At 51.9% G+C, this 25,923-nt stretch overlaps 2 protein-coding genes across 2 annotated transcripts; both read left to right on the forward strand.

The window, feature by feature from the left end:
* Positions 1 to 1,215: 1,215 nt before the first annotated feature.
* Positions 1,216 to 21,538, forward strand: ESPL1 (extra spindle pole bodies like 1, separase). The gene is made up of 30 exons (XM_029205680.1): positions 1,216 to 1,296; positions 1,475 to 2,533; positions 2,816 to 2,920; positions 3,079 to 3,199; positions 5,159 to 5,295; positions 6,651 to 6,844; positions 7,149 to 7,388; positions 7,612 to 7,756; positions 7,865 to 8,003; positions 8,197 to 8,336; positions 9,284 to 9,418; positions 10,459 to 10,578; positions 11,070 to 11,241; positions 11,642 to 11,770; positions 11,904 to 12,060; positions 12,961 to 13,070; positions 14,189 to 15,174; positions 15,618 to 15,972; positions 16,170 to 16,331; positions 16,706 to 16,919; positions 17,021 to 17,211; positions 18,088 to 18,215; positions 18,339 to 18,461; positions 19,346 to 19,501; positions 19,610 to 19,780; positions 19,906 to 20,010; positions 20,194 to 20,309; positions 20,471 to 20,554; positions 20,723 to 20,887; positions 21,190 to 21,538. The coding sequence occupies exons 1-30, from the start codon at positions 1,216 to 1,218 to the stop codon at positions 21,389 to 21,391; spliced, it is 6,342 nt and encodes a 2,113-aa protein (XP_029061513.1). The 3' UTR covers positions 21,392 to 21,538.
* A 957-nt stretch (positions 21,539 to 22,495) lies between these two features.
* Positions 22,496 to 25,851, forward strand: PFDN5 (prefoldin subunit 5). The gene is made up of 6 exons (XM_029205647.1): positions 22,496 to 22,658; positions 22,866 to 22,968; positions 23,279 to 23,310; positions 24,369 to 24,443; positions 24,542 to 24,647; positions 25,646 to 25,851. The coding sequence occupies exons 1-6, from the start codon at positions 22,587 to 22,589 to the stop codon at positions 25,720 to 25,722; spliced, it is 465 nt and encodes a 154-aa protein (XP_029061480.1). The 5' UTR covers positions 22,496 to 22,586; the 3' UTR covers positions 25,723 to 25,851.
* Positions 25,852 to 25,923: the final 72 nt, after the last annotated feature.

The following is a 25,923-nucleotide window of genomic DNA, read 5'->3' on the forward strand; positions in this document are numbered from 1 at the left end:
CCCAAAGTTGTGAACTGAATTCTTTGGAGGAAGGGAAGAGAAGCAGAGCCAAGTGAACGTGTATGTTTGGGGAAGTAGTTAGTACTTACCGAATATAAGCCATTAAAAACCGCGAAATATCCCAGTGAATGAGTTTCCCGTCGTAACTCACAGCTTCCACCCCACCCCTCTACCCTCCATCCCCCATCAAGAAGATCCTCTGTCTTCCTCAAACAATCCAACTGATGCAAGGAGCAAGGCTGGAAGGCAGAGAGAGCTGGAAGTCGCCACAGTACTCATGTCAGTGGCCCCGGAAAACTATTTTTTTAAAGAATTCCATGAAAGGCTATACCCTTTTTTCCTAGTAACCCAAACCGCGAGTTTCCAAGTAAGTTCTTTTTGTTATCTAACCTATTTCCCTTGTCTGCAAATTTAAACTCTTTCCGAGCTCTGAAGATAAAGGGGAGGAGAAGGAGGCAGGGGACTGGCCTTCACAATAGCAGCTAAGCTACACGTAGCTGAGGAAGTCGGCCCCGACTAGAAAATGTGGAAAAACCCGCACTCCCAAAAGGCTTTAGCCCTCATAGCGGCTAGACCCCGACGGCCGGCGTCACGTGAGGACGCAGCGCGGCGAGTAAACTACAACTCCCAGCGCGCCTCGCGGCCCGCCGACGTTACGTAGCTCTCGCTGATTGGTCGCTGGGCATATTTGAAAGGAGGGGCTGGCGCGGAAAACGAAGGATACATTTTGGATCCTTGCGGAGTACTCAGTCTAGTGGGTAAGTCCTGCCTCTGGGAAGAAGAACTATCTCTGGGACGGAAGGCCTGGAGGTACTCGTGAACGTATGTATGCGCCGAGGTGAATGGGGCCCCAGCGCTGACTTGAGGAAGAGGCCGGGCGCCTCTACGAGGTAGGGTCGGGAGACCTCGGGACGTCCTGGTGGTGCTGAAGAGCTCGGTGGAGGCCTCCGGTGTGGGGCGTTGGTTGGTGGGACGGGTAGTGAGGCTGGGGATAGGCTGGGAGGAAGGAATAGCAGAAGCGTCGGTTTATAACGGGAGCCCGGCGTCTTGGCATGTATGTTTTTCCGATAGGATTTCTGATGGGATTTTTTTGCCCCCACCCCCACCCCCCGCCTTCCGCGGCCTTCAGGCCCTTCTCCCGCCCTTCATTTAGCTCCTTTACAAATCTTCTCCGCCTTCCCTAATCCGTTTTCTTTCCCCTAGTCCCGCGGCACCATGAGGAGCTTCAAAGGAGTCAACTTTGGGACTCTGCTAAGAAGTCCAAAGGAGGCTGAAGAGCTGCTGCCTGACTTGAAGGTGGGAGTGCTGTCTGGCTGTGGATACACCTGGCTTACCAAGCTGAGCTGTTTTGTTTTTTGACTTATTTGAAGAGACAGATTAGTAGGAGATCCACTCTTGAGCAATCTCATTTCTAGTTCCTTTCCCTATCTTTTTTTTCTCCTTTGGTAGCCTCATTCACATCTTCTCCTCCTAGGAGTTCCTGTCCAAGCTTCCAGCTGATTCTCCCAGCTGCCGATCTGATGCTGAGAGGAGGCAGGCTTGTGATGCCATCCTGAGGGCTTGCAACCAGCAGCTGACTGTCAAGCTGGCTTGCCCTAGGCACCTGGGGAGCCTGCTGGAGCTGGCAGAGGTGGCTTGCGATGGCTACTTGATGTCTACACCCCAGCGCCCACCTCTCTACCTGGAACGAATTCTCTTCATCTTTCTGCGGAACACTGCTGCACAGGGAATCCCAGAGGCCACACTCCGAGTCGCTCAGCCCCTCCATACCTGCTTGGTGCAGTGTTCTCGACAAGCTGCTCCCCAGGACTATGAGGCTGTGGCTCGGGGCAGCTTTTCTCTGCTTTGGAAGGGGGCAGAAGCCCTGGTGGAGCGGCAAGCTGCATTGTCAGCTCGGCTAAAGGCCTTGAGCTTTCTAGTACTCTTGGAGGATGAAAGTACCCCTTGTGAGGTTCCCCACTTTGCTTCTCCCACAGCCTGTCGAGTGGTAGCTGCCAATCAGCTATTTGAAGGCAGTGGGCATGGTCTGAATGAAACAGATGCTGATTTCCTAGGTGACCTGCTCTCCAGGCATGTGATCAGAGCTTTGGTGGGAGAGGGAGGGGCCTCTCCTGGTCCTCTTTCCCCGCAGAGGGCCCTCTGTCTCTTGGAGCTCACCCTGGAACACTGCCGTCGCCTCTGCTGGGGCCACCACCACGCCAGAGCCACCAGGGCAGTGCAGAAGGCCTACGATTACCTGAGGAACACCAGTCTGGCCCCCAGCCTCCAGCTTTGCCAGATGGCAGTTGAACTTCAGCAGGTTGGCGAGGGAGGACCCCAGGCAGTGGCCAAGCTTCTGATCAAGGCATCAGCTGTCCTGAAAAACAGCATGGAGGCACCGTCACCCGCACTGCGGGCATTGTGTGACAGCTGCCAGTTCTTCCTCTCAGTCCTGGAGCGAGGCACCAAGGGGCACTATGGACCTGATGCCATTCTGGGCCTCTTTGCTTTTCTTGGCAGCTACTGTTGCCTCATCCGGCAGCTGCAGGATGGCGTGAGTTAAGGACCTAGAGGTAGGGTGGGAATGTGGTTCTGTGGACTCCCATCGGGCTAGGGTCTTTGGTAAGATCTGGAAGCCCTGGCTCCCGCCTTGGTAAGCTGCTCTCTGGACCATGCCTGCCAGCCAGCAAGCAGCCTCGTATACGCTGAGAGGGCAGTGGCCCATCCTGATGTCCTTCTTCCTACTCCCCGGCTGTCTCAGCTCTCCAGGGCTCTGGGCCAGTCTTCAGCTTGGAGCTCCCTGTCCCTCAAACCAAGCTTCCCCTTCCTTCTTCAGGTCTGTGGGGACTCCTCCAAGCAACTGCAGGCTTTGGTTCAGATGCACTTTCAGGGACTTCACCTCTACACTACAGTGGTTTATGACTTTGCCCAAGGCTGTCAGGTACCATCTGGAATCAAAAAACCTGGACAGGTCCTAGGGTCTGGAGTTGCTTGACTGCCCTCAGTAGAGCTTTGGGGTTGCTTTGGCTTTGGGCATGAGGTGGGGTGGACATCACCTTAGACCTATTATGTTTCCTCTCACCTTTTCTGTCCCTTCAGGAAGGTGATTTGGCTGACCTGGCCCAGCTAGTGGAAAGTTGCAAATCTACTGTTGTCTGGATGATGGAGGCCTTACAGGGCCTGTCAGGCCGAGAGCTGACTGACTACCTGGGGATGACTGGTTAGTGTCCTAGGGCCCAGATACAGGGTTCTTGGGAGGGTCATCGCTTGTTAGGCAGGCAAGTAGCAGTAGCTGGATAGTTCTGTGGGACCTCCCTATGGCTTAGGGAGGCAGTGAGAAAGATATTTATAAGGATCTCTGTATTTAACAGCAGGAGAGAAGTGATGAGGCTCATTTATCATAGCAGATGTGAATTTTTTTCTCATTGGCTTTGAAATCTGACTTGGTATTTGTTTCATGAAAATGTAGAACATTTATAACTTAATTTTTTTAAAACCAGGTAGAACATTCACATGATTCAAAATACAAATTGCACAAAAGGGCGTACAGCGAAAAGTCCCTCTACTGTGCTTAATCCTAGTCACCCAAGTCCCACTCTGCAGAGGCAGCTAATACGGTCAATTTCTTATGTATCCCTCTAGAGATATACTGTGTATATCTACTGTATGTATATATACTATGTATATGTATATATTAACCAACAGGCATGAATATTTCTCCCCACCCTTTTTATTGAAATATACGTACAGGAAAATACTAAGATCATAAGCAGACAGCTTGATGGATTTTTACAAAGTGAGCTTGGTTTGTAACCAACATCTAGGTCAAGTAACAGAGCATGACGTAGACACCTGAAAAAACCCCTCTTTGTGCCCCCTTCTGGTCCCCGCACCCCAACAGTAACCACTAACTATCCTAACAGCATCAATTAGTTTTCCCTGTTTTGTATTTCATAATAAATTTCCCCCTCAGTTTTGCAAAAACCATAGCCCTTTAGTTTGAATTATATAAACCTAATGAGTGCAGTCACTAGAAGGTTTTGGAGCGTTTTTCATATTCATGTTATCAGGTTGAACCTGGCCACAGGTCATCAGGAGTCACAAAAATTAATAGTATGAAAATTCTTCCCACAGAGTATTGATATTGAAGACCTACTTTATTTTCTCCTAGCCATCTACATCGATAGCCAAGAAGCTGCCTAAACTAGAACTTAGGAAAATTGTATTCATTCAGTGAATATTTATTGAGTACCTACTATGTGCTAAGCACTGTTCTGAGTACTTAGATATGTCAGTAAATAAAACAAAGATCTCTGCTCTCATGAAGCCACATTCTGGTTGGGGGAGAAAGACCATAAACAGTAGAATAATTGAAGTACAACATGTTAGAAAGTGATCAGAAATATGGAGGGAAAGGAAAAGTAGAGCAGGATAAGAAAGGGAATTAGGAGGTCAGGGCAGGTGAGGGGGGGCAAATTACCATTTAAACAGGTGGTCAGGGACTTCCCTGGCGGTCCAGTCGTTGGAACTCCACGCTTTCAGTGCAGGGGGTGCGGGTTCAAATCCCCGGTTGGGGAACTAAGATGCCACGTGGCCAAAAAAAAAAAAAAAAAGAAGGTGGTCCGAGTAGACCTCTTGGAGAGGGTGACATGAGCACAGCCTGGAGGGTGTGAGGGAAATTGACCATGTGGAAAACTGGGAAAGGACGTCCCCTGGCAGAGGAAACAGCCAGTGTCAAGGCTCTACAGCAGGAGAGGGGCTGGCGTGTTCAAGGACTAGCAGGGAGGCTACTGTGGCTTCAGTGGAATGAGGGAAGGAGAGGGAAGTAAAGGATAGGCCCGAGCGTTTCCCCCAAAATGCTGACCTTTGGAGCAAGATGAAGACAGAGATTGGCATGTGAGGAGAGACAGGCCCTGTGTGGGAATGAGGACTTGGCTCTTGTAAAACAAGTGCAGAGAGGCTGGCTGGTGTGGGGTTACCTTCCTGGAATGGAGGGCATGGGCTGACTTGAAGCATGAAGGGGAGAGCTGTCCCGTTCTCATTCCCTAGCGATGGGGCTTCCTGGCTGATCTGGGGACTGCTGAGCTGACCACAGGTTTAGCATCTCTCTGCTGCCCCTCCAACAGCAGAGGGCAGTGGAAGCATTCCTGCGGTCAGCTGTCCTCTCTCTCCCCTGCAGCCTCTTACACCGGTAACCTGGCCTACAACTTCTATAGTCACAAGCTTTATGCCGAGGCCTGTGCCATCTCCGAGCCCCTCTGTCAGCACCTGGGCTTGGCAAAGCCAGACACCTATCCTGAGGTGCCTCCTGAGAAGGTATGAGGGCAGGAGGGAGGTTATATTGAAGGGAGGAGGGGGCTCAAGTAGCATGAAAGGGCCTGGCCAGGACCCTGCCTTGGAGTAGAGAGTTAGGAGCTGCATGTTGGCAGCAGTACCTGGGGCAGTGTTTCCCGGACCTCACCTGTACTGTTATTTAATTTTTTTGATTCATTCACTTTATTTTTTGTTAATCTCACCACGCCTTCATATTTACTTTTTTTTTTTTTGATTCACTTTTTATATTTAGCCTTGTCCTGGGCCAGTGGTTTTCAACCTGACTAGACATCAGAATCACCTGAGTGAACTAAAAAAAAAAAAATTCTAAAGCCTGTCCTAAGCTAATTGCTTCAGAATCTCTGGCACTGGAGCCCAGGCATCTGGATATTTTTCTTAAAGTTCCTCTACGTGGTCCTTTGGGCAACCAGAGTGAGAACCACTGTCATAAAGCAGGAATACCCATGAAATGATGGGTTGGCAAGACGGGTCATAGAGGGCCTTGGGTTTCGTTTGATGAGCCTCTCGATTTAAGTGGAGGCCTGGTATCGGATTGGTAACTTGGGCTTCTCGGCATCACTGTGGCGAATAAACAGAAGGAAAGGACAACACCAGGCACCCAGGCGGCTCTAGCAGCCCAGGCAGGAAAGGGTGGGCGTCTGAACTGAAACAGCTTCCCAAGGGATGGAAAGAAGTGGGTGAGTGCAAGAAGTCAAGGATTAACCTGGAAAGTGACTGGTGTGAGGGAGGGAGAAGGAAGAGGCCAAGATGGTCTCGCCTTTCCAACTCAGGAGAAGGTGGTGATTTGCTGAGAAGGGTCAGGAGGGGCTTCCCTGGTGGCGCAGTGGTTGAGAGTCTGCCTGCTAATGCAGGGGACATGGGTTCAAGCCCCGGTCTGGGAAGATCCCACGTGCCGCGGAGCAACTGGGCCCGTGAGCCACAGCTACTGAGCCTGCGCGTCTGGAGCCTGTGCTCCGCAACAAGAGAGGCCGTGATAGTGAGAGGCCCGCGCACCGCGATGAAGAGTGGCCCCCGCTTGCCACAACTAGAGAAAGCCCTCGCACAAGAAACGAAGACCCAACACAGCAAAAATAAATAAATTAGTAAACTAACCCCCAACATCTTCTAACAAAAAAAAAAAAAAAAAAAAAGAAGGAGCAGGTTTGCAGGGGTGTGGGTGACGGATATATGGGTGGGATGGGTCGAAGCCTCAGGTTGAGAGCACCCAGATATTTAGTTCTTAGGTGTCTGTGGGGCGGGGTTGGGGGCAGGAGGACCCTGAGCACACACATCCTCCCCCATGGTACAGACTCCTTGCTTCCTCTCTCCAGTTTGGTCTGTTTTCTTCCTCTGGTCAGTTGCACAGATGCTTCCGGCTGCACGTAGAGAGTTTGAAGAAACTGGGTAAACAGGCCCAGGGCTGCAAGATGGTGACTTTGTGGCTGGCAGCCCTGCAGCCCTGTGGCCCCAAACACATGACTGAGCCAGTCACCTTCTGGGTCCGGGTCAAGATGGATGCAGCCAGAGCCGGAGACAAGGAGCTACAGCTGAAGTGAGTTGGTGGGGAGGGGGACAACCATTTTTATCCCCTGGAGAGGGCTGCTTTGGCACTCATGGTCACATTCATCCTCATGTCTGAAAAAGGCACTGTTTCTTCCATTCATCATTATGGATTGAGTGCCGACTGTGTGCCAGCCACTGTGCTGGGTAGTTGGGGGGACAGTGGTGACAGGCAATCGCTCTTGCTTTCACCACTGGAAACTGAGCTCTCAGCAAGCTGAGGCGGGGACTCCTTGGCCTGGGGCAGAGGCGCTGTGCTTCATGGGCTCCCCGGTGCTGAGCCTGCCCTCTCTCAGGACGCTGCGAGACAGCCTGAGTGGCTGGGACCCAGAGACCCTGGCCGTCCTGCTCACGGAGGAGCTGCGGACCTACAAGGCGGTGCGGGCCAACACGGGGCAGGAACGTTTCAATGTCATCTGCGACCTGCTGGAGCTGAGCCCCGAGGAAACTCCGGCCGGGGCCTGGGCCCGAGCCACCCACCTGGTGGAACTGGCTCAGGTGCTCTGCTATCACGACTTTGCCCAGCAGACCGACTGGTGAGGAGGAAGGCCTGGGAAGGCCACTCTTGCTTCTTGCCCTAGCTCCTCTTACCCTTCCTGGAGCCCGTTTCCCTCTCCACGTCCCTGAGCACTCCCTTGAGTTTGTGGTCATGGGAACTCAATTCAAAGGATGAGGCCAGCTGTGCTGCAGAAGGCCCTTCCCAGGACAGCGTGGCAGGCACTCACAGTAGCCTGGCTTAAGTGCGTCTTCTCCCTATAGCTCTGCCTTGGATGCCATCTGGGAAGCCCTGCAGCTTCTGGAGTCTGTGAGGCCCGAGGCCCAGGCCGAGGATCGGCTTCTGGATGATAAAGCACAGGCCCTGCTGTGGCTCTACATCTGTACCCTGGAGGCCAAAATGCAGGAGGTGAGCATGGTTGCTGTGGGGTTGAGCAGGACTGGATACAGGGTTTATTTTCCCTGGGCCCCAGTAAGCTCGTGACAACCGTGTTTTCACCCTGGTCGCCCCATCCAGGGTATTGAGCGGGATCGGAGGGCCCAGGCCCCTCGTAACCTGGAGGAGTTTGAAGTCAATGACCTGAACTATGAAGATAAACTCCAGGAAGATCGTTTCCTATACAGTAACATTGCCTTCAACCTGGCTGCAGATGCTGGTGAGGGCCGTGAACGTAGTGTGGTGGGATGGGGCCTCCTCTGTGGCTTCCTATGGGTGCCCCAGGTGTGAGGGAGGCTGCCCTGTGGAGTGGAAGGTGGGCACAAGGGCAGAGGCCATTATGGGGAAGAGGACCACCTTTCCCCAGATGCCCACACTGAGAGAATGGCTGGTCCCTTTCTTCTGACTTACAGCTCAGTCCACATGCCTGGACCAAGCCCTGGCCCTGTGGACGGAGGTGCTTACAAAGGGGCAGGCCCCCGCTGTGCGGTGTCTGCAGCAAACAGCTGCCTCCCTGCAGATCCTAGCGGCCCTCTATCAGCTGGTGGCAAAGGTAACGGGGCAGGGCGTTGACACGGGCCAGAAACCCAGCTCCTTCACCTACTTTGGCCTGTGTCCTTGCTGAGAAGTCATGTCATCCAGTGTGGGCTGTGTCACCAGTCTCCCTGAGTTAAATCCAGGCTCCAGCGTTTACTAGTACATGGCCTTAAACAAGTTGCTTAACCTTCCAAGCCCATTTCCTTATTTCTAAAATGAGGGTAATAACACTACTAACTCATAGCCTTGTTAGCATTCAGTGAGATAATGCGTGAAAGATGGTGTGTGTAAACGGAATACTCAAACGTTAGCCATAATTATTGGTAATTATCAGATAATTTGAGACCTGTACACTCAGAAAAAATACATAAATGCGTACAGATACAATTTTACATTTTTACATGCAATGTCAGGTTTCAAGGACTCCCTGAAGCTCTTCCCTGGACCCCATATTAGGAACCTCTGAAAAAGGACGTTGCACATAGAGGATCTTTGTTACTGTGGGCATTAGGTCATATTCCTAGCAGGAGGAGCCTGGGAGGCTGCCTGAGCCCTAGATTTGAGTCTCGGCTCTACCACATACGTGTTACGTGAACTTAGACAAGCAGCTTAACATATGTTAACCTATTAGTTTCCTCATCTGTAAAATTAGGGTTAGAGTTGCTATGAAAATAAAGTGAGCTGGCACAGTGCCTGGCACATAGCAAATGCTCAGGAAATCCTGGCTATTGAAGACAACTGGTGTGTGGGCTTTAAAACAATTGAGGGGGTAGGAGGGTTTGCAGACGCCCTCGCTGCTCTCCTCTTCGGCTCCCTGAGGATGGCCAGTGGTTGCTCTGTCTGGGTGGCCACATTCCAGCCAGGCCCTCAGGTCAGACCAAGGTCCCAAAGGGCTGGAGAGGAGGGGCTAGAAATGAAGGCTTGAGCGCGAGCTGGGTAAATGTGCTGCTCCTGGCCTCCCAGCCCCTGCGAGCTCTGGAGGTCTTCCTGCTTATACGGATCGTCTCCCAGAGACTGGAGGACCACGCAAAGGCAGCCGGCTCCTCCTGCCACGTCACCCAGCTCCTCCTGACACTCGGCTGTCCCAGCTACGCCCAGGTGAGTGCCCAGCCGCGCTAGCCTGGGGCTGCAGGGGGACCTGGCTTCGGTGACCCAGCTCTCCTCTGAGAAGGTAGGCTACTGAAGGAGTGGCTTCTCTGCCTTCCGCGCCACATTTGGCCGAAGGATGGTAAAGTGTGGAGTGGTTGGGACGCAGCTGGGGGAGAGGAGGCATCTTTCTCCGTCTCACTGCCAAACCAACCGTTCATTCAGTCTTACCTAGTCTGCACTGGCAATACGCTGCTAATCCGGGGTTTCCCAGCCATTTCTGTTGTCCCAGTTGATGCTTCTTGTTCACTTAGGGCTGTTAGCAACGTATCCTAACTGGTCTCCAGGCCTCCAGTTCCTCCCTTTTCCACTCCGGCTACTAGCGGGATCATGTTAGGCACAGATCTGATCTTATCTCTTTCCTGCTTAAAGGATTACATTGGCTTCTCCGCTACCTGAGGGATACTGTCCAGATCCTTTACTCTGGATTGCACACCTTCTATATTCTGGTTCACTCTTTGTCTCGCCGCTCCACACCATGAACTTTATGCTAATCTGTACCACTTACTTTATATTCCTCATACGTACCCCGCTGTCTTTGGTTGTGGTAGACCCTTCACCCTAAATGCACCCTCGCCCCAACTTTTTTTTCCTTCAGCAAACCCGTACTTTCTTTTCAAGGTCTAGCTCAATTGTCTCCTTCATAACGCATTTTATATGTCCCCTTCTTCAAGGGTAAAATCAACCACTTTCCCTGGGTCCTGGGTGCCCACGCCCCCCCCCCCCCACATTGCAAGCTATTGGATGGAAGGGCCTGCTTACAGCTTATCCAGCTTTGTCTCTCTAGCTTTGTGGTTAACGGAAAGGTACTAAATGAGCATTTTAGTGAGTGAGAGAATAATTCCTACGTAGACTATAATATTTGAAATAATTTAATATTTAATTGGACAAGGTCAACATTTTGCTTGCAAATGCTTTAATCCGCTTTAATTTGAAGAGTCTGGCTGCCTCTCCTCACCAGCATGCTCACGCACCCCCGATTGCTTCCTCAGTTGTACCTGGAAGAGGCAGAATCAAGTCTGAAGCTTCTGGATCGCACCACAGATACATGCCTGCTCCTTTCCCTGACCTGTGACCTCCTGCGAAGTCAACTCTACTGTGCTTGCCAGAAGGTGCTTCTCACTTTCTTGATCCCCGAAGGTCTTGGGTATGGGGAGGATTTTAGGATTCTCCAGATAATCTGTCTGGCTCCTGAGGCTTCCCTGGAGCTGGGGAGAATGTTCGTGGCCCCGAGGAGCAGAAACATCTTGCCTTGCCCTCTCCCGTGGATCGTCCACGTGTGCTTCTCTAGGAGCCATTCCATCCTTTTCATCCTTTTCCAGCTCCCTCTGGGGCAAGGGGGAAAGTCTGTCCCGTGACTAGAAACTGGGATGACACTAGCGCCCTCGACTGGAAACCCAGTGGGATCCAAAAGGCTGGGCTTTCTCACACACTAGCTATGTGACTTGGCTGAGTCTTCTGCCCTTTCAGGCTCTAGTTTGCTCTCCAGCTTTTATCATCTGAAAAGCAGGGGGTTGGGCTACGTGACCCGTAGGGGCACCTTGGGCTCTGAATTTCTGATCCTGCCTCACTCATTGCTCTCCTCCGCCCCTGCCCCCCCCAGGTGGCTGAGGGTGCCTCTCTGCTGCTGTCTGTGCTTCGGGACCCTGCCCTCCAGAGGCCATCCAAGGCCTGGTACCTGCTGCGCGTCCAGGCCTTGCAGCTTGTGGCAGTCTACCTGAGCCTCTCATCAGGCAGCCTCTCGGCCTCCCTGTGGGAGCAGCTCTGTGCCCAAGGTGAAAGAAGAGGGTGGATGGCCCTCCTTGTGTGGTTTGTGTGGTTTGTCCGCTGTCAGCTCTTCTCTGCCCTCGTCCCCTCTGCTGTCCAGCTGCGTGGATGAGCCTACCTAGAAGCTGCCCAGAGCAGGCCTGGGATAGCAGATGAGTTTCAGTTTGCTTGCTGACTCTAATTGACTGCTCAGTGACTACCCTGAACACGACACTGACAAGGGTTCTGAGACTCCATGTAGCCTCGGGGGAGAGAGTTCTGTGATTGATTAGCTCTGTCTGCCTTAAGTGTGGAGGGAGAGGGTGAGAGCATGCTTCGCATTTGCTTTCTTACTGTTTGAAGGTGGTGGAAGTTCTGGCCACATCATCTCCCTTCTTGTCACTCCCACCTTCCCCCACGCTTGCACAGGCTGGCAGACACCTGAGATAGCGCTCATCGACGCCCACAAGCTCCTCCGAAGCATCATCCTCCTGCTCATGGGCAGCGATGTGCTCTCGGCTCAGAAGACAGCTGTGGAGACACCATTTCTGGACTACGGTAAGTCCGAGGAGCAGAGCTAACGTGGAAGGAACAGGCTAGATGGCGGGGCTGGCAGTTATGTCTGCAGAGGACCCAGGCTACGGGTCCTGGTTCCACATGATGATGGTCTCGTCTCTCTCCTTTGCTACAGGTGAAAATCTGGTACAAAAATGGCAGGTTCTTACTGAGGTGCTAAGCTGCTCGGAGAAGCTGGTCTCCCGCCTGGTCCACCTGGGTAGTGTGAGCGAAGCCAAAGCCTTTTGCTTGGAGGCCCTGAAACTTACAACAAAGCTGCAGATACCACGCCGGTGAGTACAGGGCCCAAGACGATGCCGATTCCCAAACCTGAGGGCCTACGACCTTGACCGTGGGTTCCCAAACTATTCCACAGATTAACATGTTATATTTGGACGGGTTGGTGGAAGAATGCATTCCATGGCGAACAAGTGGGAAATGCTGAGTTAATCAAGATTAGATGTTTTCATTTCCTATAGGACTTACCATGTCCTCCAGTATGCTAACACACATTATCAATCTCCAGAAGGGAGATCTAGTATACAATGTTTCCCTAAATCTCTTCGTCTGGAGGATCCTTTTGGTGAGGAGTTCGGTCTGGGAAATCCTGTCCTCATGCACGAGGGTGAGTTGGTTTGAGAGATGAGTGTAGAGGGTTTTCGTCAGGGAGTGCCTGAAGTCAGCCTTAGGAATTAAAGGCCTTCTGGACACTGGAAAAGACTGTGATGGCTCTACCTGGGAAAGGGGCAGAAAGACTCTCTAGGAGGGCTCCCTTGGTGGTGCAGTGGTTAAGAATCTGCCTGCCACTACAAGGGACATGGGTTCGAGCCCTGGTCCAGGAAGATCCCACATGCCGCGGGGCAACTAAGCCCGTGCATCACAACCACTGAGCCTGTGCTCTAGAGCCTGCGAGCCACAGCTACTGAGCCCACATACCACAACTACTGAAGCCTGCGTGCCTAGAGCCCGTGCTCCGCAATAAGAGAAGCCATGACAATGAGAAGCCCGTGCACCGCAACGAAGAGTAGCCCCCGCTCACTGCAACTAGAGGAAGCCGGCGCACGGCAGCAAAGACCCAACACAGCCAAAACTACAAGCAAACAAATAAATAAATAGATTTATTTTTTTAAAAAAAGACTCTCCAGGAAAACAAAGGATTCCACTAATGGGTCGTCATCTTCTCTCCCAACCAGGTGTGCCCTGTTCCTGGTGCTGAAGGGGGAGCTGGAGCTGGCGCGCAATGACATCGACCTCTGTCAGTCGGACCTGCAGCAGGTTCTGTTCTTGCTCGAGTCTTGCACAGGTGAGCAGCCCGGCCCCTACGCCCGTGGGTGGCAGTGAGAGTGATGCACGCACTGCAACACAGCTTTACATGTCAAGGTTAGGTTCTCTTCTAAATCAGACTAACTTCTGTCCCAGGGCAAAGCTCCCTTCACTTCAGTCAGACCATTGGTGTCCCTCCTTCAGATGGGCTGTCCAGGACTACCTTACCTGCTTCTAGTTTTCAGTGCTTATATATATATATATATATATATATATATATACACACACACACACACGCACACAAATATATACATATATATGTATATATGTGTGTATATATATGTATATACACACACACATGTATAGACACACACATATATATTTTTTTGTTGTTGTTTTTCTGTTTTTGGTTTGGTTTTTTTTTTTGCCTGTGCCATGCAGCTTGCGGGATCTTAGTTCCTGGAGCAGGGATTGAATCCGGGCCCCTGCAGTGAAAGCACTGAGTCCTAACCACTGGACTGCCAGGGAATTCCCAGCACTAATATATTTTAATTTAAATAAAATTGAATATTCAGTACCTTAGGTACTCGCCACACTTCCTGTGTTCAGTAGCCGCACATGTGGCTACTGTATGGGGCAGCACAAATGTAGCATCATCCTCAGAAGGGTTTAAGCTAATAATAAAATATTGTATTTATGGTGCTTTTTTTTTTTCCTTATCAACCACTTTTACCTGTAGTATTTCACTGGATCCACACAAAATCCTGGAAAGTTGAGTTGGGAATGTAGAGTTTTTTCATTTGTAAACTCAGAAAATTGAGAAATTCAATGTTTGAGGCCAGGATCACGGGGCTAGTCAGGGGCCAGAGACAGGATTAAGACTTGGGCCTCTGGGTGCCGGCCTTCTGGCCTGAGCCATGCAGCCTTCTGAGCTGCAGATACGGGGGCTCTGTGGGCTGTGCTGATGCATTGTTAGAAGGGCAGAAAATGTTAGGATTTTATCGAACAAATAGTAAGGATGCTAATATTTAGTATGTTAGTACAGTAACATATATGAACAGTAAGTAAATAACATAGGTCGTTGGCCGCTGAGGTAGCTCAGGACACACTGGTATCATTTCTCCCAGTTGTGTAATTCTTTTTCCACTCTTTCCTCAGAGTTTGTCGGACTAGCGCAACACCCAGACTCTGTGAAGAAGGTCCACTTGCAGAAGGGGAAGCAACGGGCCTGGGTGCCCCATCCTCCAGAGCTTCCAGAGGAAGAGCTTGTTCTAAGAGGCCCTGACCTGGAGCTGGTGGCCACCGTGGCCAAGGAGCCTGGCCCTGTAGCACCTTCTACTAACTCCTCCCCGATCCTGAAAACAAAGCCCCAGCCCAGCCCTGGCTTCCTGACCCATTTGCCCACTTGTGACTGCTCACTCTGTGCCAGCCCTGTCCTCTCAGCAGTCTGTCTGCGCTGGGTGTTGATCACAGCGGGCGCGAGGCTGGCCACGGGCCATCAGGCCCAGGGCCTGGATCTGCTGCAGGTTGTGCTGAAGTGTTGCCCCGCAGCCAGTGAGCGCCTCACCCAAGCTCTTCAAGCTTCCCTGAATCACAAAGCACCCCCCTCTCCTGTCCTGAGCCTCTTCGATGAGATCTCGGCTCAGGCATACACACAGCTAGCACTGGAGGGGCTGAGCCAGCCGTCAAACAAGAGCCTGGGGAAGATCCTGGAGTTGGGGCTAAAGTTTGTGGTGGCTCGGATACCCCACCTGGAGCCCTGGCGAGCCAACCTGCTCTTGGTTCAGGCTCTTGCAAAGCTGGCTAGCCTCAGCTGCTGCACTCCCCGACTTTTTGCGAGCTCCTGGGGCTGGCAGCCACCATCAGTAAAGACCCCTGCAGGCTCAGAACACTCTAAGCCTTGGAGCCAAAAACATTGTGGACGAAGACGCCAGCAAGAGGTCTCTGCTACCCTGCCGCTCTCAAATACCTCTCTGAAAGGTCTGGAAGGTGGAGGACCACCCTGTACACCTAAGCCCCCAGGCCGGGTCGGGCAGGGTGGCCCTCGTGTCCCCTTCACCGTGTTTGAGGAAGTCCTTACAAAGAGCAAGCCTGAGGTTCCCAAGGCCCCCAGGGTACAACAGAGGGTCCAGACACGCCTCAAGGTGAGATGGGACTGTGGCTAGGTGGTACTGGTGTTGAGTGGGGGTGATCCTGGAGAAGAGTTCTGCAGAGCAGGTGTCTCTGGAATAGCTTCCTAGGGCTGGCGGGGATGGTGGTGGGGGAACCTTAAGCTCTCCTGTTACTGTAGGACCCCTACATCTTCCGCAGCAAGACCTAGTTCAAGTCCATCTTTGTTTCAGATAGAAGGGACTTTTCTTCACTCTATACGGTTCCTTTCCCTTTTCATCCTCCTTATCTTCTCTTCCTTCCTCCTCTCCCTCCTTCCACAACCCAGGGTTACTGCCCCTGGTTGAGTGTGGCCTAATACCTGGGAGGTTGATTCTTAAATCTTCCCCAAGGGCCTCTATGATGGCGCCTCCACAGCGCCACCTGCTGGCGGACAATGTCTTGTCATTTGGCCCTTCTCCCTTTCCCACCATCCTAGGTGAACTTCAGTGATGACAGTGACCTGGAAGACCCTGTCTCAGTTGGGGCATGGCTTGCAGAGGGACCCAAGGGACGGGGCACTGCTTCCCGGGGCTGTGGCCGGGGCCGGGGCCGGGGCCGAGCCAGGAAGGGCCCAAGCGTGAAGACAAACGCGGTGGCCGCCCCAGGCAGTGCCCCTGGGCACCCTGGCCTCAGTGGCAGAAGCCGGAGGGTCAAGAAGCTGCCATCAGGACATTGTGAGGAGCTGGGCCCCGAGGTGATGAGGACTATCCTTGAGGAGGAACTGACTGACAAGCAGATGGAAATGAGCTTTGAGATCCTCAGGGGCCCTGATGGGGAAGACTCAGCCTCCGGTATGATGGCAAGGGTGGAAAATAGAGGTCCATGATTTTTTGGGGTTGCCCTGGGGCCAAAACATGAGAAATAACTGGTGCCAAAGATGGAACAGGAAGAAAGTTCTTTTGCTGGCTCTGGGAGCAGACCCTAAAGGGAGAGCAAAGGGGATGGCAGGAAGAGGGAACTCTACAGGTAAGTCGTGTTGTCTGCCCAGGTGGAAAGACCCCAGCTCCAGGGCTCGATTCAGCCATAGGAGAATGTGAGGTGTTGAGACGGGATGCCAGCAAAGAAGAGCTGCCCGTCTGGGGCCCAGACAAGGAGAGAGACAAGGATCTTGGTCCTCCGCTCCGACTCCCCTCGGCCCCCGTAGCCGTCGGTAAGTATGCTGACCACAAAGGTGTGATCACTTGATCCCAGTGCCTTTCCATTACTGTCCTTGGTTCTGGTTTTGGACCATCTGGATCTGGTAGCCTTTGAACCTGGGTTTGAATCCTAGGACTCTTTGTCTACTAGCTGAACTCTAGTCACTCCACCTCTCTGAGCTTCAATTTACTTAACTGTAAGGTGGAATTTGGGGAGGATGGAGAGAGTTGATGCATGTAAACTGCGTAGCTCCCCACTTGGCACACTGCCCTTCATAAATGGTAGAGCTGCTGTTTTCCACGTGGGAGAGGAGACAGACACTCATTCTTGGAAAGTTCCTATCAGTTAGGAAGTCGGGGATTCATCGGTGTCTTGACCTTCCTCTAGGTCTCTCTATCCTGGATTCCATCTGTGACTCACTAAGCATTGCTTTCCGTGGGGTCAGTCACTGCCCTCCTAGTGGGCTCTACGCTCACCTCTGCCGCCTCCTGGCCTTGTGCCTGGGCCACCGGGATCCCTACGCCACTGCCTGCCTTGTCACCGAGTCTGTCTCCATCACCTGTCGCCACCAGCTGCTCATCCACCTCCACAGGCAGCTCAGGTGAGTGCCCACCATCCCTAAGGCTTGCGCTGGGACAGACTGGGGGGAGTGGTCCAGACTTTGAAGGAGGCAGAACTCACCCCCTCTTGTGTTGCCTGCAGCAAGGCCCAGAAGCGCCGAGGATCGCTTGAAATAGCAGAGCAGCTGCAGGGGCTGAACCTCCAGGAGAGGCCTGGAGACATACCCCTGGCCCGCATCCAGCGCCTCTTTTCCTTCAGAGCGTCGGGATCTGGCCACTTCCCCCAGCCTGAGAAGGAGAGTTTCCAGGAGCGCCTGGCTCTGATCCCCAGTGGTATGGCGGCAGGCATCAGTGCCTCTGCTGTTCTTTTATTCATCTTCTTAGGGAAGAGTTGGGTGAAGGAGTTTAAGGCATTAGTTAGTTCACACACACGTTTATGATCCTTATGGAAGGATCATAAATTTTCCATTGATTAGACATTTTGTAACTCTCACCAAACAGACATTCCTTAAATCTAGAAGTCGTTCTTTTTTTAAATTTATTTATTTATTTATTTATTTTTGGCTGTGTTGGGTCTTCGTTTCTGTGCGAGGGCTTTCTGCAATTGCGGCGAGCGGGGGCCACTCTTCATTGCGGTGCGCGGGCCTCTCACTGTCGCGGCCTCTCCCGTTGTGGAGCACAGGCTCCAGACGCGCAGGCACAGTAGTTGTGGCTCACAGGCCTAGTTGCTCCGCGGCATGTGGGATCTTCCCAGACCAGGGCTCGAACCCGTGACCCCTGCATTGGCGGGCAGATTCCTAACCACTGCGCCACGGGTAAGCCCCTCTTCTTTCTTTTTTTTTTTTGAATCTCAATTTGAGTTACCAGCAAATTCAGTGTCTTTCTTTCTTTAGGGGTAAGTAGGTTCAGGTGTCCAGGGTCTTCCTATGCTAACACGAAACACGTTCACGGATGATTTGAGTGCCTCACTGTATGTGGGGAGTGGTGGGAGGGAGCGGTTGTTAGTTTCTGTAGGGACACAAATAAATACAAAACATGGTCTCTGACTACAGGGAGCTGTTAGGGTAAGGGAGAGCACCTTTGAACTCCAGTGGCCAGGGAAGTCTTCTAGGAGTTCTCTTGAGTGATGGACAGGGATTGCATGCAGAAGACAGGGAAGGGAATTATTTGTAACAGCTGAAATAACTCTGGGCACATCCTGTGTGTCAGGGGTGACCGTGTGTGTGTTGGCCCTGGCCACCCTCCAGCCTGGAACCATGGGTGACACCCTCCTGCTGACCCGGCTGGAAAAAGACAATCCCCCAGTCACTGTGCAGATCCCCACTGCCCAGAACAAGGTAGGTTTTCTGGGCCGGGGAGCAAGTTGGGCTGGGGCAGGCTTCTGGTCAAGCTGTGGCTGGGGGATGGAGAGATGGTGGTCACGTGGACAAGCAGAACTCTTGCAACCCCATCTCCCTCAGCTTTCTGTGAGTTCAGCCCTGAAAGAGTTTGATGCCATCCAGAAGGAACAGAAAGAGAACAGCAGCTGTACTGACAAGCGGGAATGGTGGACGGGGCGGCTAGAACTGGACCGTAGGATGGAGGTGTGTGTCCCCAGCGTGGGGTGGGATCCGGCCTGCCCTAGGAATATCTTCTCTCTCAGGGGTCCCAGGTTCTTGCTGAGCCACCTCAAGTCCTTTCTGGAAGTGTAGGCCTAAATAAAAAATTATGTCACTTGGGAAGCACTTTAAACAAGAGTCTGAGACTGGAAGGGGTTATGGCAATGGAATGTTTAAAGATAAGTACAAAAAAAGAAGTTAAGCCCAAGTATCAGCCTCCCGACCACAGCTTTCATTTCACTTCCTGGCTTTAGCTTTTGCCCACCTGTTCGTATTTGTCAAAATGTAGTGATTTATTACAAATCATCTTTTTTTTAAAGATATATATATATATATATTTTTTTTTTTGGCTGTGTTGGGTCTTCATTGTTGCACGCGGGCTTTCTCTAGTTGCTGCAAGCGGGGGCTACTCTTTGTTGTGCTGTACGGGCTTCTCGTTGCGGTGGCTTGTTGCAGAGCACAGGCTCTAGGCGTGCGGGCTTCAGTAGTTGCGGCAGGCGGGCTCAGTAGTTTTGGCTCGCGGGCTCTGGAGCGCAGGCTCAGTAGTTTTGGCGCACGGGCTTAGTTCCTCCACGGCATGTGGGATCTTCCCGGACCAGGGCTTGAACCCGTGTCCCCTGCATTGGCAGGCAGATTCTTAACCGTTGCGCCACCAGGGAAGTCCCCCTACAAATCGTCTTATCTATACTCCCCCAGAGTCTCAACAAATGAAAAAATGTTTCTCGCTTCTTGCCTTTTATGACTGGCAGTAGGATAAGTAAGGCACATCCACTTATTGGAAGACCCATTTCCTCGTCTCCAACATGTCGGTGCCTGTGGGGAAAGAAACTCAGCTTCCTCTCTGACTGACAGCTCTGTCCTGCATTCAGGTTCTCACCACTTCCCTAGAGAAGTATGTGCTGGGCTGCTGGCGGAGGCTGTTGCTGCCATCCAGTGAGGACCCCGGCCCTGCCCAGGAGGCCTCCCGTCTACAAGAATTGCTGCAGGAATGTGGCTGGAAGTATCCTGACCCCACTCTGCTGAAAGTGAGTTGAGCAATCAGGGAAGGGGAAGAAGGTAGCCTTAACTTTCCCACCTGCCACTGAGGGTGGAGATGGGAGCTATGGTACTCAATGACCACTGTTCCCCTGCAGATCATGCTCAGTGGTGCCAGTACCCTCACCCCACAGGACATTCAGGCCCTGGCTTATGGGCTGTGCCCAGCCCTGCCAGAACGAGCCCAAGAGCTCCTGAGTGAGGCAGTAGAGCGTCTACAGGGTCAGACGGTACCAAGCAGTAGGCATCTTGTCTTGGTGCTGGACAAGGTAAGGAGCCAGGGGCCGGAGGGGCAGTGCCTGGTGGGCAGTGGGTAGCTACTCGCCGCCATGCCCTTTCTGACTCCTGTGTACCCCTGGCTCAGGACAGTAACCTCTGAGTGCTCTTTGCCCAGGACCTACAGAAGCTCCCGTGGGAGAGCATGCCCAGCCTCCGGGCCCTGCCTGTCACTCGGCTGCCCTCCTTCCGATTCCTACTCAGCTACTCCATCATCAAAGAGGTGCGGGGTTCAGGGACTGGGGACTGGGGGTGATTGGGGACTGGGCAAGAAAAGGTAGAGAAACCTGGGAAGAGAAGAAGGAAGTCTTAGGAATGGATCAGCTGTGGAAAGGGGCTTGGGGTTTGTGGGAGCTTGGGCCCTTGGGCCAGACCAGGATCCTGATCACCACTGTCTCCCCATCAGTCCGGGGCCTCGTCGGTGCTGAGCCAAGGCGTGGATCCTCGCAGTACCTTCTACGTCCTGAATCCCCACAATAACCTGTCAAGCACAGAGGAGCAATTCCGAGCCCATTTTAGCAGGTCAGTGGGAGAAGAGTGAGAAGGGGGGTGGGGAGGGGTAGCACAACACAGGGGCAAATGTCCTTTTCTCCAGAATCAAATGTTGCAGCCCACGTTCTCCCTAGTGTTCCTTCTGCCCTCTTTGTCCCATAACCCTTCTTACTCCTACCTTTTCCCTGTAGTGAAGCTGGCTGGAAAGGGGTGGTCGGGGAGGTGCCGAGCCCGGAACAGGTGCAGGCGGCCCTGGCGGAGCATGACTTGTACATGTGAGTGCTCAGGGCAGGGAGGTGGGGGGAGGGACAGTCCCACAGGGTGGGTATCACCACGGTTTGCTCTGGGGCTTTGGAGCCCCTGACTGGCTCAGGACACCTCTGGAGACACAGCAGAGGCCTGGCCCTGCTAGGTCAGGCTCATCTCGCCTCCTTCTGCCTCAGCTATGCAGGGCATGGGGCTGGTGCCCGCTTCCTGGATGGGCAGGCTGTCCTGCGGCTGAGCTGCCGGGCGGTGGCCCTGCTGTTTGGCTGCAGCAGTGCAGCCCTGGCTGTGCACGGAAACCTGGAGGGGGCTGGCATCGTGCTCAAGTATATCATGGCTGGCTGGTGAGTCTCGAGGGGCAAAGTCCATCCTAGGTCCCCATCCCAAGTGCTTTCCCAGGTCTGAACCCTAAATCCTTCCTCTTTTGTGCCCCACCTCCTTCCTCCCACCCTACTTCCCTGGCATACCTGGGCCCTTAACCCTTTGCCATCCTCTATCCTCCTCCTGGAACTATGGGTCAAGGGATTTCCTCATTGGCTTAATCCCTCTCAACTCACTCACCACCACCACCACCACCACCAGTCATGTTTTCCTAGGTGTTCTGTTTTAGACCCTTACTTTGTATTTCTTCCTTCTCTTTTCCCAGCCCCCTGTTTCTAGGTAACCTCTGGGATGTGACTGACCGTGACATTGACCGCTACACAGAGGCTTTGCTGCAGGGCTGGCTTGGAGCAGGCCCAGGAGCCCCACTTCTGTACTATGTCAGCCAGGCCCGCCAGGCTCCCCGACTCAAGTATCTTATTGGGGCTGCACCTGTAGCCTATGGCTTGCCTGTCTCCCTGCAGTGACCCCCTTGGAGCTCTCCTGTTGCTGATAGAAGCCATGTGACTGTTCTACCTCCAAACTTAGATTTGGCCCTCACAATAAATATTTTAAATGATTTTCCCCAGTGTTTTATATGCAACATTTCCTTTTGATTTAATTTTTAATATAATAAAGATACATCACTTAAACCCGGTTTTGTGTAGTTCCTCTGAGAACATTTGAAGATAAGACTATTGCCGGCTTCCTACTGTGTAGTACTATAAATAGATAAGAATAGCTTGCAGGAGTTCAAGTCTGAGAGTCTTGGGAAGAAAGGCAAAACCAACAGACAAAGCTGGGCCTGTCTTGGCCTCAGCAGACAAAGCTGAAGGAGAGAGGGGCATCAAAATGCTCTAAGTGGGGACAAAGGCCCAAGGAAAGGTAGAGATAGATCCATTGAGAGTGTCTTGGCCAGGTACCCTCATGTCTATCCTGTCTTCCTGCCCTCAGGTATCCTGGGAGTGACACAAGTTTAATGCCTCAGTTGCTTTGCCCCCCTCCTAAGTGGATGTTATAGGCTGCTGTCCTTTCCCCACAAACAGCTGTTACACTTGTTAGTGCCATGCAGTTTAGCAGCAGATTCTGGGGGGTTCTGATGCTGATGTACGGTTTTTCTCTCTCCAACTAGATTAAGTTCAGGAGTACGTATCTTAACACTCTCATTTATCCCTCACTTCTAGCACATGGTAATTTAGCACACTGCACTGATTAATGAACCCACTGCTGTACTTTTTAGTTGATAACGGGCCTCCTTTGTGTTCTCTCCACCGCCAGACTCCCGCTTCATCTGCCCAAAGCATTCCTTTCACAGTGCTACTCCCCCCACTCGGAGAACTTCACAGGCTTCCTCCTTGCCTGTTGTCACTAGGTTTATACCACCTACGTGGAGTAGCATACATTGCTTTACAACGCTGTGGTTATGGCCTGCGTACTTTTAAGATTAGGTTCCTTGAGCGTAGGAATTCTGTTTGCTACAACTTGACTACGCTAGGCTTGGGACGTTTCTCTTCCAATGGGAGTCACAGAGACTAACCAGCCTTTCCCTTCCCTTCCGGGACGGAGGACCATAGAGACGTCTGGCGCAGCGAGGCCTCCCGACGCAGCCATCGAGATGCCCAGAGGATGGCTAGAGCGTTGCTCGCCCGGCCGGCTTCGGCTTCATAAGTCGTCCTTCCCAGCATGGCGCAGTCGGTTAATATCACCGAGCTGAATCTGCCGCAGCTAGAAGTGCTCAAGAACCAGCTGGACCAGGTGGGGATGGGCCCCAGAGACACCGCTTTGCCGCGTCACATCCCTCCCCACCACGCGTACTCCCTCGCCCCACTCCATTCCTCCCCAGCTGGGGAGGCTTCCCTTCCCAGGCGAAACCGCCACGCGGTGCCAGGACCCGCCCCTTCTCCGGTTGTGCCCCCTTCTCCCGCCAGCCCTCACACTGACCCTTATTCCCATCCTCTGTAGGAAGTGGAGTTCTTGTCCACGTCCATTGCCCAGCTCAAGGTGGTACAGACCAAGTATGTGGAAGCCAAGGACTGTCTGAACGTGCTGAACAAAAGCAACGAGGGTACGGGGTAGGCGTGTGAAGGCAACCTGGGGGATGTTGCGAGCCGGCTTCTCTCTTCCCGCCTCCTAATTCAGTTTTCCTTACCTGAGACGAGAGAGCAGTCCATTATGTATTGTATACTGCTACGGGAGCCCTTTGCATGTTGCTTACCTAGAATTGAAATGCCCAGGACATTCTTCTGCTCCTGTTGTCCCTATTTCCGTCCTTTTCGTACAGTCTCTAGGTGCTGTGCCGTGTTGAAACTCCCTTTAATGTCTAAACGTTGGAGCTGCCAACCTCCCCCACTTGTTTGTCTTAATTGCTTTCACAGGGAAAGAATTACTGGTCCCACTGACGAGTTCTGTATCCTTTCTGCAGGAACTGCTACCCTGCCCTCGCCTTTTCTCCTCACACCTAACCTGCAAAGAAGGACGGGAGGTTTTAATTACTCCAGAGTGCTCGGATGGTTCTGAGAGTACTATTATACACGCTTCCTAGCTCTGCTCTCTAACCCGGGGCCAACATCCAGCTAATGCTTTGTGAGCATCCAGGTGTATGTAGAATTGAGGTGTGATTATTTCCCTTTGCTGTTTGAGGATATAACCTAACAGGGAGGTAAAACTGGTGGTTTACAGTTCTACTAATAACTTAGAAAACATAAGCAATTAGAAGAGAGGATACAGAAACAAGGGTGTTGGTTCTGTTTATTAATCCTCAATTTTAGTTCAACTGTGGCTCTTATTCCTAAACTGTTGTTACTAAGAAACCTGGATTGTGTCTACCTGTTGAATGTTTTACTTGAGTGAGCAAGTTATGACAATAGGCACCTGTAAACTGTACCAGAGAACTGACAGGCTGAAAGGGAAGCACAGGAATAGCAGCATAGTAGGGATTGCTTAAATAATGAACATTAAATTCATCAGGAATTAGCTAATTCATGTTTGGGAGTGTTAAAGGGAAAGTGAGGCTGCCTTTTCACTCAACTACTCAACAGCAACAGGAAAAAAATCACTCTAGTCTTTCTGGAAGGGCTAATGGGAAGAACTGTAAGAACTGCTTGGAAGGTGGCAGATGGGATGAGGGCAAGATCAGCATATGTGATTTTCTCCATAAGGAACCAACTTCCCTGTCTCTCTGCATTTGGAGTTTGTAGGCCTCCAGATTATTTGGTCCTTGGGCCTTATAGCTTTTTATTTTTAAATTTTTGTGGCTCACCCCGAGGCTTGCCGGGTCTTAGTTCCCCAACCAGGAATCAAACCTGGGCCCCGGCAGTGAAAGTGCCAAGTCCTAACCACTGGACCGCCAGGGAATTCCTGCCTTCTAGCTTTTTAGAAAGAAGGGTCTTAGGAGGTCAAGCACACTAGCTGACAGGGAATCATGACTCATGCTGGGCTAGTTTTCCCTTAATCCTTGCTTCTCAGATGTATGTCCCTGGGAAGCTGCATGATGTGGAACATGTGCTCATCGATGTGGGAACTGGCTACTATGTAGAGAAGGTGAGTGGAAGGAAGCATATGGATGCCCCTCTGAAGGGGAGTTCTAGAGTGCAGAATGGGGTCTCCTCTTAACCCCTCATTCACCTCTGACCTTGCAGACGGCTGAGGATGCTAGGGACTTCTTCAAGAGGAAGATAGACTTTCTCACCAAGCAAATGGAGAAAATCCAGCCAGCTCTGCAGGAGAAGCATGCCATGAAACAGGGTAAGCTTGGCCTTGGGCACCTCTTTGAACCCTTTCTACAGCCATAATAAACAGGGATTGCACTGTGATCCATGGGGATGTCCCCTTTGCTGGATTAAAACCATGGTTTTCTCTTTGGTGTCTTGATGTGTTATTCTTTAGATTCTGTGCATTACATACCCACTATTTATAGATTCCTGGGTTCCGTGCTTGAGAAATTTACAGAAAGGGAATCATGTCTTTCTTTGTGTGTTTGAGTTCCTACTTAGTGTGGATGGGATGAGGGAGAAGATGCATGTAAATGAACACCCGGCAAAGAAATATAGCCCTAACTAGCTAAGTGCTAGCAATTACAGCCCTGGCTGCACATTAAGAATCACCCAGAGAGTTTAAAAAGAGAACCTGGGCCCACTCCAAACCAACTGCAGTTGACCCTTGAACAGTGTGCGGGTTAGGGGTGCCAACCCTTGGTGAAGTAGAAGGAAATCGGCATATAACTTTACAGTCCGCCGTCCATATCCTCCGTTCCGCATTGCACATTCAACCAGTCGTGGATCATGGTAGTACTGTAGAATTTACCATTGAAAAAAAAACCCCGAATAAGTGGACCTGCACAGTTCAAACCCCTGTTGTTCAAGGATCAACCGTAAGTCAGTGGGGGGGCGGGGGGGGCAGGGATTCCAGGGAACAATGTTTTTTTAAAAGCTCCCCAGGTGATTCTGTTATACAGTCAGGATTGAGAACCACCGTTCTAAAGGCAGACATCTTTTCCACGTTATTTTCTGGTTATATCTGACTCATCTGAATACTGTATTTTGTTCGTTTTTATATCCCAGTGGTTCTCATATTTACTGACACATTTTAGACTCTAAATTTGTGTTGTGTGTGCCCTCCACAGTGGATCACTGTGTTAAAAGTTTTATTAACTGTAGTTGGTTGTCTCCCTGTCACTTTTCTTTAACTCTGGGTTCTCCCCTTTAACTCCTGACCGGGGTCTGACTCTTCTTTTTTTCCCACAGCTGTCATGGAGATGATGAGCCAGAAAATTCAGCAGCTCACAGCCCTGGGAGCACCTCAGGCTACCGCCAAGGCCTGAGAGCTTGTTTCAGAAATCGGATATAGGGCGCCTGCTTCAGGGGCCTGGGACTTTGGGGGCGTGGTTTCCTGCAATGCGGGAAGAGGAGGGTCTTGTGTTTAATGCTAATAAATGCGCCAGCTGGGGAGAGTGTTGGTCTTTTCTTGCATTAGGCAAGGGACTGGTGATGAGACGGGAGGGCGGTGGTGAGAGGGTGTGCCC

The sequence above is a fragment of the Monodon monoceros genome, unplaced genomic scaffold (assembly GCF_005190385.1).
Source record: "Monodon monoceros isolate NGI ecotype Baffin Bay Population unplaced genomic scaffold, NGI_Narwhal_1 Super_Scaffold_6, whole genome shotgun sequence".
Lineage (NCBI taxonomy): Eukaryota > Metazoa > Chordata > Mammalia > Artiodactyla > Monodontidae > Monodon > Monodon monoceros.